Below are 13,484 nucleotides of genomic sequence, written 5' to 3'. Positions count from 1 at the left end.
TCTACAGTATGGAGGGTAAATGGAAGTTAGGGTAATATTGATTCTGCATAAGATTGCCCGAGGCAGATCTTTAGAATCAAGATTGAGTCGTAGGGTCGTATCAGAGAGGAAACGAATCGACAGGTTGGCTAAAAGAAGGAGAAGGAGAACCTCGATAAGTAAATCACATGCGACGATACGAAGACGATAAACAGATTCATGTAGGAAAAGCATTTAGATTACAGAGTTAACGGAAATCTACATACGGCGAGAAATTGTGGATGCCGATTGCTACATCGATCCAGCAATTTCATAGAGACCGCCAATTTCCACGTGATCTTCGACCCTGCTACCGTCGGTCAAATATTAATTAACTTTAAGCTACGAAGACCCGCGAGATTCGAGACTTGTGCGAGCGTAGATCCTCCGGGAGTTGCCTTGAAAGTGTACTTAAACAGTTAGCGATCCGAACGTTTACATGCATCTAAATTTCATGGAATATTATCAATTAGCAGAAATCCCTATTAAAGTGGTTGCAGTCCCCCAAATTTTTATCGACTTATACTAACACTATATGAATATTGTTCAAATATATCAATTAATGACGAATTAATAATTAACGAATTACTACTTAATATATTCTTATGGAATCGACAAATGGGTATGTACCTATATACAGGAATATATATAGGTATATACATCGTATGATATATAAGTTGTTTATTCAAAACATTGTCAATGATGTATTAAAGTAAACTACACGATATTTGGAAGTGTTAACTGATTTTAAATATTATCGCTTCGACAGCCTTTCCATCAGTTTCAAAAAACTTTAATCTTATCTATAGCTTGATGACTAAGTCAGCCGAGGATAATAAAAGTTAATAACGGAAATGCTCCATTATGTTTGGCTCTTATAGATATGAAATCATTCGTTATGTATGTATGCATAGTGTTAAAAAGTATTTGCACACCATTGTATTCATTATGACATGTACAAATTAATTAATTAGATCCAAGTATATTAAATTTCATATCATTTGGTAGTATACTTCCATACGACTAGGAAAATTTTATGACAATAAAATATGGAACCTGAGGAAGAAATACAAATATCTTTTGTAGTCATTGTAATTGTCTGAGCGGTAGTGCAGGTGTTGTTAAAAATTCATGGTATCGCATTAACCAAATCTCTACGAGAACTACCTTTAATTAGAGAAAACGCAATTGAACTCGATGAAAGAGGAATAAAGATGGAAAAACAGATCAGGATCGCTTTGTCCGAAGCACAGGGAAAATCTGAAATATCAGAGACGTAGCCACGATTCACGCTTCTTCGTCGGGCTTCCGCCCTTCTGAGAACACGGAAAGCCACGCAGAAGGAGGATCTTGGTTAATCTTACTAATCTTCACCGTTTGCTCCAACCTCGAATGACGAAACGGCGGAACGGTCAGTTGAAGACCACGGCCTAATGACATTACAGATCCCCCAATCAGCGCGAAGACCGGATAAAGGACGTAGAACATACTACGCTTAATTTCATTGAGCCGTTTGAAGCGAACGTATAGTCTTTTCAAGTTGTCGAGACACTAAGAGGTCTAATCACCGACGAACACTTATTGTACGTGTTTTAATAATACGAATAATACGACTTAAGCAAGATGTGAATGCAAAGTAACAAATTTAATTAAGTTAAATTATAAATTATTTAGAAAATATTCGATAGATCAAACTTTAATATACCAGTCATTTGCCCAATATTAAATAAATGTTATATCGTTTATAGATCGAAAAATACTTGGGTATAGTTTTAATAATACAACGACGAAATTAATGGTCGTAACATCAAGAAGCTTAAATTCAGTTTTTGCTTAGTCTTGGAAAACGTCCGCAGTAAATTAGATGGGTTTATCGACTCGTGGGGTTTTGAAACACAGAACAGAATGAGGAAAGCAAGCTGTTTTTGCACGGTTCTCCACAAAGTTCCGGAGAGTAGTATAATTTGAACTGTTCCCAAAGCTCCGTATAAACAACTTTGAGCCTTTCTATATTTCCTTAATTAAATATGAACATGTGTTAACAAACATATATATTATGTGTTCTTTGAAAATTATTCGTTCAAATATAAATATAAAATAAAAATCAATTATTCTTAGAAGATAAAGCAATAAGTTAGAAAACAATACAATTCATTACTTATTTGATAAGAAATCAGCTTTTTTTAACGTTTTTAAATTATGTAGCGGCCCATGACTGTAGAGAAAGTTCCGGAGTTAATGCACATATGTTGGCCGCATGACCTGCGAGACGACATCCGAGGACAAAATGTCGTAAAAGAATAGACCCTGGGACATACCAACAAACCCATGGGCCTTTGAAAAGAAAATTTGTTTTATTGCTTATGAGTTTTTCCATCCCCATCCAGGGAAAAAGCTTTCCCTTTCCTCGGCACCCTGGAAAAGGGGAAACGAGAAAAAGTTCGAGATAGTAGCCAATGGTAGTCGATGGTAGTCATAACTAGTCGTATGGTTAGTCAGTTAGATAAATTAGCCATGATTAGTTCGTATCGAGTCTGTATCGAGGCTGTACGGAGACACTAGCAGTTTAGTTCAGTAAGTATTAAATCTGTATAATTATCGCTTGAGCTTGACGCGCATCAATTATTTTCAATTTTAATTCATCATAAATATTTCAAATTTTTAGTATAATTATCGTATCTCGTACATTAATTAAAATCATAATACGAATTCGTATTTGAAAAATAAAGCAGAATTCACTAATTAAGAGGCACTATATGTATATTCGATTATTCCTGTTCTAAAATTCGTTGATTATATTATAGATACATAGATTTTTAAAATATTAATTAATAGGATATGAAATTCTCGAATTTTGTGTAATGAATATTGAAAATATTGAAATATGTACTAGTTATATTTCGTTTGACTAGGAAATTAATTATTTTTAGCATCATATTACAAGAATTTATTACGAAGCTTTGACGTCTATGATAAGATTTAATAAATCATTTAGTTATCAACATGTAATAAGATCTCACAATCAATCATATATCCGTCAGTTATTTATTGAAAACGAATATAAATATGTATATACAGTAAATATAGTTGACGTAAAAAGTATTCATACTCTTTACAACAGAATAACTTTCTTAAAGTTAGATCAAATGATTTGAGTTTTTTAGACAAGTTAGGAGGGTTAGTTTACTAGATGAAGCGTAAAAAGACTTCTGGAAAAGTTGCAATTGTTCGTTTACATCTTTTTTATGTTTATAAACAATGAATTTTGAAGATTTATGCCAGTCATATGCATGCTGAAAATTTTATTGAAATCGATAAACGTCGCTATGAGCTACAAGCGGCTAAAAATAGTGAAAATCGCGACTTTCGGTGTATAAACTGTAATAAATGTAAAGATTTTTGCATTTCTTTGCATTTCTTTCTTTCGATGACTGTCACTTGTTACCACATCAATCAATTTCGATAAAAAAGATACGAAGCGCAACCTTTACTTCTTTCTTCGGAATTCCGAACAATTGCAACTTTTCCAAAAGTCTTTTTACTAATAAACTAATCTTCCCAGCTTCTCCAAATAAATCAAGTTGTTTAATCCAATTTAAAAAAATTCTATTTTAAAGGCTATGCGACTACTTTTTACACCGACTATACATAACATTTAGATTCATTTTCGTATCAACGTACATAAGTATTACGAAAATGCATTCACTTTTATCTCATTCATGTTGAACATTGCAATTCTGTTATATTCAGACAAAAACTTATTATTACGAATACAAAATATCGATGATTTAAGAAGAAATTATTTTACTCGTATATACTCTGCATCTCGTAAAGATAATAATATTGTCTTCATACATGCATGTTAAATAATGGAGATCAAAGTTTATCAACTACAGTTCCGATATAAATTATCGGTGAACATTATTCTCTTGTTTGTTGCATGTATTTCCTTACCCCCCATGGAGATCATATTTGTTAATGATTCATTAGTCTCTACTGGATCGTCATCTTAACTCTATCATATGACACGAATACTGCAAACTTTCAGGTAAGAATAATATTTCTTATAATACTCTTTCAAATTCTTCATACTCTTGTCTTCCTAATCGTCAAGTATATTTTTTAAAAATTAAAAAGAATCGTGTGGATTCCGAAAGAATTATCGGGAATTAGTGAAACGTTCTATTACTGTTACATGTGCGTGTGTAATGTGTTAGTGCGTGAGCATTAATAAATCGGAGTTTGTGTAGCAGTCCTTAGTAACTATGTTTGTGTTATTGTTTATGTCCTGTGGTGTGTAATGTAATTTCTTCAACTGTGGGAATTTTTAGCACTTTCCTTATATCATCGATTCTGATAAAAGTCAACGCGTTGAGGATGAATCTTAAGATGATAGTTTGCTTTCCATTTTTTAAATACATTTATTTACATTATACCTATATTTAGATTTTCTATTTTTTGAAGTTTCACTTAACCACCATACTCCCGATTTGTAATAAATATGTTCATACGTATTTAATAATGGTTTTATATATTAATAATTTGTTGTCTCTGCTCAATTCGGAGTTTCTTATTTTAAGCCTAATATACCACACTATACTGATTTTCTAGTAATTTTTATTTGTTTTATTTTCCCTTGAATGTGTTTTCTTCAGTTTGGTTTCTTATCTAAGTAAAGTCCGAGGTGTCTGACAGAATTTATTTAATTGTGAAGACTGATTTTGGGGGTTGGTTCTTTATTTGGTAAAGTAAAGTAATTGTTAGAACATTTGTTTGGGTTAATTTTTATCTTATTGCACGTATTGACACACACATGCTTTACATATTATATTTTACTCAAGTTTCGAGTGGATATAAACGTTTAAATGATCGATTAGGTGCTTCAATGTGTGAACAGCTCGCATAACGATATCACTACAAAGATATATACTTATATACATGAGTATTCAGGAGTCACGAGTTGAATCGCTTGTAAACCGGTTGCCTGCTCTTAAACTGTTCATTCGAACAGTGTCGGTCTTCCAGTAAATTCATGTTGATCGTATCGATCTGTACGTCTTAATTTACACAGCGATTAATTTGTACAGTGAAAAATTAAGTAAAAGTAATTTCTTTTGTGTGATTATAGATTCTTGCACAGAATCATGTCGACAGATACACGAGGAATTGTGTTATCCGGCACTATATTGGCAAGGTAAGTTATTAAAAACTAATCAAAAATAAGCTTTAAACAATAAAAAGAGTATACTTAATTCGTATGTAGCTATTCAAATAAAATGTATTACAGCTTTCAGAATAGATCCTCGAAATAATTTATCGATCTGATCCTACACGTGGTTCAAATTTCAAAATAAAAGCTATTCGAATAGAAATTACGATTTAAATTAATTTTCCGAGTGTTTCATAGTTGCGTAGAGGTCGATACTATTCATTGCACTGACTTTCCTATCTTTTATAATTTAATTCTTAAACCAGTTCTTAACAATTATATGCTGTATAAAAGTATGCCTCTTTCCCTATGTGAGGTTATGTATATTTTTTGTGACTTAATTACATAATAAAAAAAAAGCGTTCATTACAATACAAATAATTCTTGAAATGAAATCCTTGATATTTAGTAAGACATTTAATTGTATATTACTCCTTAGAAAGCATGGATGCATTTATCTGCATTAAGAACCGCCAAATTTAAATATTCGTAAGAGATGCATGCTATATCGAAAATGTAGATATACATATGAATATATTAATTTATCTACGTATTTCTAAAAAATATTATCGAATTATATATATATATACAAATAGAAAATTTCTACCAATAAAATATTTCAAATTTCTAATTATCAATGTCAATATCAACAAAATATGTATACGAAATCAATTTAATTCGAAATATATTACAAAAAAAAATTCGAATAGATACATTCCTAAATTATTAACTTAACAAATTTAATACTTTATTTTTCTCAAATCATTTTATATAGTTCTAAATATATTATATATTATTGAACATATATATTATAATGAATTTTTACTTTCCTAGCATAATTCGTGAAAATCTAAAGAAAGATGTGAGAGCATTGAGTGAGAAATTACCAAATTATGTACCTGGTTTAGCGATCGTTCAAGTAGGCAACAGAGAAGACTCAAATGTTTATATAAGAATGAAGATAAAAGCGGCAAGTGAAATTGGAATTATCGCAGATCATGTCAAATTACCAAATACCACCACAGAACTAGAATTAATAAACAAAATAAATAAATTGAACAATGATCCAAACATACACGGTATCATCATACAAATGCCGCTTGACAGTATCAATAGAATTAATTCTCATATGATTACCGACTTAGTATCGCCCGAAAAGGATGTGGATGGGTAAGTTTTCCAGATTGTCATAATCAATGTAATAATTTTTGTTTAATACTGCGCTCAATTTTGAAATACTGTTCATTTAAACTGAAAAAAAATAATATAATTAACATCTATTTTAAATATATTTTATGCACCGAGTCACGTATACGAATATGAATTAATCAATGTTCGCAACGAAATTTTCAAAAATTTATTATTAAATGACAAGTTTATTAAGCAAAATGTGTTTTAGGATAACTTAATGTAAGAAATAAATGCTGACACATACAAGGAAACGCATCAGTAACGTGACCTTTGACACAAAACATCTCGAATTAAATGATAAGAGCGTAGTCGTTAAAAACCTTCCGTTTAAACACTTGCAAACTCGATAACAATTTTTTACTTATTTTGTTAGGGAACGTCACAATATTTCCGTCGATCCAGCGTTATTGGAAAATATTCAAACATTAACCTGTATTTATGACCGAAAATAAGAAGTAATGCCTATTTCCTCCTATGCACAGAATAATGAATATTAAAATATTCTATTTTTTTAGATTAAACACAATTAACGAAGGAAGAATAGCCATTGGCGATATGTCTGGATTCTTACCATGCACTCCAAATGGATGCCTTGAACTTATCAAAAGGTATGTTGAAAAAGTTTTCTTTTCAGCCAACAATTCCTTATGTTTTCCATTCGAAAAAAGGACACAACATGATAATTAAAAAGAAATAACTTTTTAAATAGATAAATATAATGATTATGCATGATAGTTATGTACCTGTATAAAGTATAAGATGATATCTAATGCAAAATAATTGAAATAATGTTTTGTAGAAGCGGCGTACCGATCGCTGGTTCTCGAGCTGTAGTTATAGGCAGAAGTAAAATCGTTGGTACACCTATATCTGAATTATTAAAATGGCATAACGCAACTGTAACAGTATGCCATTCAAAAACGCTATATCTTCCACAAATTGTAAGTATTCTATCTCCATTGGATCAACATATTGTCTTCCTTAGTTAATATGATTTATGTATCATTTTGAAATGCCTGAGAAGAATTAAGTTTTATTATTTCTTGTCTTCGTTTTTCTTCGTTCAATTCAAAATATTTGGTCGTCATTTCGTAACAGTTTGTATAATACAACATTGCTTAAAGGGTAAAAAGATGGATAACTTACAATATTTCACTATATCTTGAAAAATAAAAAATGCTAGATAAGACATTTTTCACTTATAAGATTAACATTCTAACTATACTTTTTACGAATTTTTAAACGAAGATATAGAAAATTTTAACTATATTTTACATCGAATATTCGATTGTTATTGAAGGTTTCACAAGCTGACATCTTAGTGGTTGGTATTGGTCAACCCCGGATGGTTAAAGGAAGCTGGATTAAACCGGGTGCAGTCGTAATCGATTGCGGAATCAATTCCATTCCAGGTAGACATAATTTCACGTACTGCATTCATTGATATTATTCTCCTATCAATATTATTTCCCTTAAAATTGCGTATTATTAATGTTAAACTTGCAATAATTATTGTACTTAATGTTATAATTCCTAAGCTCATTATCACTGTTATAAAAAGTATATTTTGTAACGCAGGTACCTTCTTTTTCATAATGTAGATCTCGAATTTTGAAATATCATTATATAATAGGCAGATACTGAAGAAATAAATCTGAACAAATTTCTTCATCCTAGTTCTGCTAAAGAAGATCATTTTTTAAACTTATTATTTCCGAAATTTACTTTTGTTTATCCTGTTCTTAATGGAATTCTAGGATTTTAAAAAATATCAACATAGTTGCGATCCTCAAATTTTGTATTTCGCAATCTTGAAAGGAAGAAGAAGATTTTTACTGTCTTAAGAAGAATTGTAATATACAATTAAAAGAACGATTCACGAAAATCGGTAGCAATTTTTTTTTAATGAAATTTTTTAACGATAGAAAAATACGATTCAACCGAAAATAGTGACAGAGCGCCGGACAATTAAATGCAATAATTATAAAGTCATTGAATTCATTTATAAAATAATAATCTGAAGAATTCTTCCAGATCCTACAAAAAAAAGTGGGCAACGTTTGGTGGGCGATGTAGATTATGATGAAGTTGCTAAAGTAGCTTCTTATATCACGCCAGTACCTGGTGGTGTTGGTCCAATGACCGTTGCTATGTTGATGGAAAACACGGTAATATCTGCACAAAGAACAGCAGAGAAAATATTAAACAAAAAATGGAATTTAAAAATTTTAAAAGTCAATCCCCAAAAGCCGGTACCTAACGACATAACGATTTCAAGAAATCAGGAACCTAAACCAATCACGAGTTTAGCCGAGGAAATTGGTTTACTTCCTAATGAAATTAGTCCTTATGGAAATACAAAAGCAAAGATCAGCTTGAAAGTTTTAAAACGATTGGAAAACCAACCAAATGGAAAACTCGTGGTAGTTGCTGGTATCACGCCAACACCATTTGGTGAGGGTAAAAGTACAATGTCGTTAGGCTTGGTGCAAGCATTAACAGCGTTCAAAGGAAAGAATTCATTTGCAACTCTAAGACAACCTAGTCAAGGACCTACTTTTGGAGTTAAAGGAGGAGCAGCTGGTGGAGGATATTCACAGGTATTGTCTATTGAAATTAAAAAAATGTTTAAAGTATACAACTTAATCTTACTGCCAATCATGTTAGCATTAACATGTAAAATTTCATTAACCCACTAATTATTAAAAGATGTAAATAAAAAGAAGATACATATTGTTTTTCAATGCTTTTTCGACGTAAAGGATGTATTAGAATGATAAACACTTTATAAAAACTCATTACACAAATCAGGAACGAAACAAGAGAGATGTTCATCGTCGTACTATAAATATTTTAATTTCTTCATAAAATTAACTCCGAAAATTGTATGATTTAGATGAAAGAAGAGATAATAATGAAAAAAATATCAAAGCATACTATCAAATAAAAAGATATAAGTAATATAATACAATTTTCAGATCATTCCTATGGAAGAATTTAACTTGCACTTAACTGGTGATATCCACGCCATAAGCGCAGCGAATAATCTATTAGCAGCACAAATTGATACTCGATATTTCCACGAATGTACTCAAAGTGATCAGTCCCTTTACGATCATCTTGTACCAACTATCAAAAATGAAAGGAAATTTTCTAAGATACAATTAAGACGTTTAAAAAAACTAGGTATCACAAAGACCGATCCAAATAGTTTAACGGAAGAAGAAAGGAGGAGATTCGCAAGATTAGATATTGACCCAGAAAACATTACTTGGACTCGAGGTAACATGGAACACATCATGCACAAAAGATTAAAAAAACGATACAGTCTTTTACACAAATATACTTATTTCAGTGGTCGACACAAACGATCGATATTTACGGAAGATTACCATTGGTCAAAGTCCGACCGAGAAAGGTAGAACGCGAGAAACATCATTCCGCATTTCTGTTGCTTCGGAAATAATGGCAATACTTGCATTGTCAACTAGCGTCGATGATATGAAGCGAAGACTCGGCAACATAGTAGTTGCTTTTAACAAAGATGGAGAACCGTTAACTGCCGAAGATTTCGTTAGTATATCTATTATCCAAATTATGAAATTGCAAATACTTCATTCTAGTGCTCGGTAATAATATATACATAAATTTAGGGTATGACTGGAGCAATGGCAATTTTATTGAAAGATGCTATTGAGCCAACACTTATGCAATCATTGGAAGGAACGCCGGTGATGATTCATGCTGGACCGTTTGCAAATATTGCTCACGGTTGTTCCTCCATCATAGCAGACGCTATTGCATTAAAATTGGTTGGACCGGAAGGTATCGTAGTAACCGAAAGTGGATTCGGTTCTGATATCGGTATGGAGAAATTCTTTGACATTAAATGTCGAACATCTAATCATATGCCAAACGCTGTTGTGCTTGTTGTAACTGTTAGAGCATTGAAGATGCATGGTGGAGGGCCTCCGGTAAAGACTGGCGTTCCATTAAAAAAAGAATATCTCGAGGAAAATCTTGATTTAGTTAGGAAAGGTCTTCCGAATCTTCAGAAGCATATCAGTAATGGAATTAAATTTGGTGTTCCAGTTATTGTCGCCATTAATGTTCACAGGTAAATTTTACATAAAGGTAAATAATTTTCCTCGTAAATACTTTTGCGTAGTAAATACAGAATCGTAAAATATTATTTCAGTACTGATACTCAAGCTGAATTAGAATTGGTGAAACGAGCAGCAATAGAAAGTGGTGCTACTAATGCAGCTATATGTAATCATTGGGCAGAGGGTGGTGCTGGTGCCACAGAACTAGCTGATGCAGTCATAGCTGCTACAAATAAAGTTAGTAATTTCAAAGTATTGTATGATCTTAATATTGGTATAGAAGAAAAGATAAATATTATTGCCAAAGAAATGTATGGAGCTGGAAAAGTTGTTCTTGCGGACAAGGTAAGCTCTCAATTTTGTAGAAAATTCTTGTTTGATATAAAATTTACATAATTATATGTACAATCAATAATTATAAACACAGGTTCAGGAGAAAATAAAGAAGTATAATCAATTAAATTATGGTAATTTACCGCTATGCATGGCAAAAACATCAAACTCTTTAACGGGTGATCCATCCATTAAAGGTGCACCTACAGATTTCACACTCAAAATTACTGATATATTTGTGTCAGTAGGAGCAGGCATTATAGTACCAATAGTAGGAGAAGTAAGTACTTCAGATTATTGAATATTACGATATAATATGTAACTATAATATGTACTATATTTCTAGATAATGATGATGCCAGGTCTTTCTACAAGACCAAGCATTTATGACATGGAGTGGAACAGTGAAACAGATGAAATAGAAGGCTTATTTTAAGTATGTTACATCTACAATGTTATAAACGTTGTCATGATTTACAATTAGATTACAGATTTTTATGCAGATTCATATCTTTGTGAATAAAAATTAAAAAATGGATTCTAAATGGTGATTTGTTTCATGTATGAAGTATTATAAAGTATATTTTACCTTGAATATTTTGTACATTTTTGCATCTCTAAATTGTAACTCTTTATTTTTTGTTTACACATGATACAATGTACATATATTGTCAAAGATCCAATAAATATTTTGTATTTAAAAAAAGATACGAATGGAAATATTTATTCGTATCTACAGTGTCAACTCTAAAATCTGACATTAATTTAAGCTATTTTACAGATAGCTCGTAGCTTTGCAGAATGTGATCTTGGATTTGCATTTATTTCTTCCAGTGTAGGTGTTATTACATGTTTATGCATCATTTTCCAAGGTGTTTTATTAAAATCTTCCATTTCAGTTAAACTATAATGTTTACCATAATTTAAATATTTTAGTGGTAACACATTAGCTACAGTTTCTGTTATGTTTCCTGACATATGCCTTTTAATGATTGTGTCTTCCAGAGAATGAAAAGATATTGTTATTAAACGACCATTCGTTTTTAAATATGACCCAGCAATAACAATACCATAGTTAATCTCATTTAATTCATTATTTACGAAAATTCTTAATGCTTGAAATGTTTTTGTTGCACAATGAGTATGTCTGCCAAGTTGATCAAGTCTTTTTTCAGAAACCACAGATTCAATAAGTTGAGCCAATTCTTGTGTAGTTTTTAAGCTTCTAAAGTTATATCGAGCTTCTATAATGGCACGTGCAATTTTTTTAGCATACTTTTCATTACCATAAATTCTTAACACACGAGCTAAGTCTGATTCTGTTATTTGCTCTAAAACTTCACTAGCTGTAGGTTCTAATGGGCATCTAAATCCATCCATTCTCATATCTAAAGGTCCATTTTTTGACACTGAAAATCCTCTTTCAGCAACATCAAATTGCATAGATGAACAACCAAAATCAAACAAGAAGCCATCTATGCTATGTACATTTACCTGATATTTACAAAGCAACTGTGGCAATTCAGAAAATCTCCCCAATAAAGGTATTACTTGTCCAGGATATTTCTCTGACAAAATTTGTGCATATTGATATGCAACAGGGTCTCTATCCAATGCAAATATTTTTACATCAGGTGAAGATTCCAAAATTTTTGTAGAATGTCCACCAGCTCCAAATGTCATATCCACAAAAACTTTTCCTGGTAATGGCTCCAAATAATGTAATACTTCCTTAACCATAACTGGCACATGAGGTATATTTTTAATAGTATTATCAGTTTTGTTTGCTATTTCGCTATATTTTCTACTATTCCTTAAATATATTGTATCATTATGTGTCCAAAATAAATAATGTACATCCTTTTTTAGATATTTCATGCCATAATATTTATATACATGAATTATATCACTTATTAGCTTCATTCTTAACAATATTCCTGAATAATCTTGAAAATTTACTCTTAAAAAATCCTCTTCTATTTTCTGAATAGTACTCCTGTGCTTCTGGTGTAAGCAATAAATTACATTGATCTTTTGTTAATCCACTAGCAGTACTTAAAAGTGTACGGCTATACATTTGTCCATAATGATTGGAAGAAATTCTCTTCAAACTCATGTAATAACGGTCACATTGCTCACGATTTACTTCACTAGCTTCACCCTTTACAAAAGCAAGTTTTACTTGATGACGAATATGCTGAGCTAACTCCCTAAAATACATATAAATTATAATTATATTTCATAGCAACAATTACAATAATTAGATATAAAATTAATAACATATTCAAATACTATAAAACATATAACTAATTGTATATAGTATTAAAGCATTTATAACTATAACTATTTAAAATATTAAATCTAACCTGAATATAGGTTATGAGGAAGGAAAAAATAATCAAATTTAGTTTATTTAACAAAATTACCTGCCAGGTTTAGAATTATCCACGGGCCATGATTCTATTAATTTCATATAATTTCTATATGTACCCATAGTAATAACAGAGAGGAAACGAGAATGCTCACGCACCGTAATTCTAGTTATTTCTCAGTACAGGTGCTGCACCATGCGGTCAAGTGCTGAGGTCAACTAAAGTTAGCATATACAAGAACCTATATAATTAGCA

General features: G+C 31.2%; 2 protein-coding genes across 3 annotated transcripts; one reads left to right on the top strand and one right to left on the bottom strand.

Moving 5' to 3' along the window:
• The first annotated feature begins 3,980 nt into the window (after positions 1 to 3,980).
• pug (pug C-1-tetrahydrofolate synthase, cytoplasmic) lies at positions 3,981 to 11,452 on the top strand. Of its 2 annotated transcripts, none has more exons than XM_069126133.1 (13): positions 3,981 to 4,066; positions 5,147 to 5,212; positions 6,062 to 6,397; positions 6,934 to 7,026; positions 7,218 to 7,359; positions 7,719 to 7,830; positions 8,453 to 9,018; positions 9,397 to 9,700; positions 9,774 to 9,991; positions 10,072 to 10,535; positions 10,617 to 10,869; positions 10,952 to 11,137; positions 11,204 to 11,452. In XM_069126133.1, exons 1-13 carry the CDS (start codon positions 4,041 to 4,043, stop codon positions 11,291 to 11,293), a joined length of 2,856 nt encoding a protein of 951 aa, XP_068982234.1. In that variant the 5' UTR covers positions 3,981 to 4,040; the 3' UTR covers positions 11,294 to 11,452. The 2 variants fall into 2 exon arrangements, with proteins under 2 accessions (XP_068982234.1, XP_068982235.1); XM_069126134.1 differs by lacking the exon at positions 3,981 to 4,066 and adding an exon at positions 4,861 to 5,069.
• On the bottom strand, positions 11,452 to 13,477 carry LOC138186342 (probable methyltransferase-like protein 15 homolog). The gene is made up of 2 exons (XM_069126141.1): positions 13,284 to 13,477; positions 11,452 to 13,018 (listed from the first exon to the last, which is right to left on the bottom strand). The coding sequence occupies exon 2, from the start codon at positions 12,778 to 12,780 to the stop codon at positions 11,623 to 11,625; it is 1,158 nt and encodes a 385-aa protein (XP_068982242.1). The 5' UTR covers positions 12,781 to 13,018; positions 13,284 to 13,477; the 3' UTR covers positions 11,452 to 11,622.
• Positions 13,478 to 13,484: the final 7 nt, after the last annotated feature.

Source organism: Bombus flavifrons, chromosome 13, assembly GCF_040668555.2.
Source record: "Bombus flavifrons isolate JBK064 chromosome 13, iyBomFlav1_principal, whole genome shotgun sequence".
NCBI lineage: Eukaryota > Metazoa > Arthropoda > Insecta > Hymenoptera > Apidae > Bombus > Bombus flavifrons.
The sequence above is the reverse complement of the archived record's forward strand: the minus strand, read 5'-3'. Positions and strand labels throughout refer to the sequence as shown.

Excerpts from the sequence above, each read along its gene's own strand:
- pug (XM_069126133.1), top strand. The coding sequence starts at position 4,041 with ATGACACGAATACTGCAAACTTTCAG. Across the intron at positions 7,360-7,718 it reads CGCTATATCTTCCACAAATT|GTTTCACAAGCTGACATCTT; the intron begins GTAAGTATTCTA and ends TTGTTATTGAAG. Across the intron at positions 9,701-9,773 it reads AAACATTACTTGGACTCGAG|TGGTCGACACAAACGATCGA; the intron begins GTAACATGGAAC and ends TACTTATTTCAG.
- LOC138186342 (XM_069126141.1), bottom strand. The coding sequence starts at position 12,780 with ATGAAGCTAATAAGTGATATAATTCATGTATATAAATATTATGGCATG.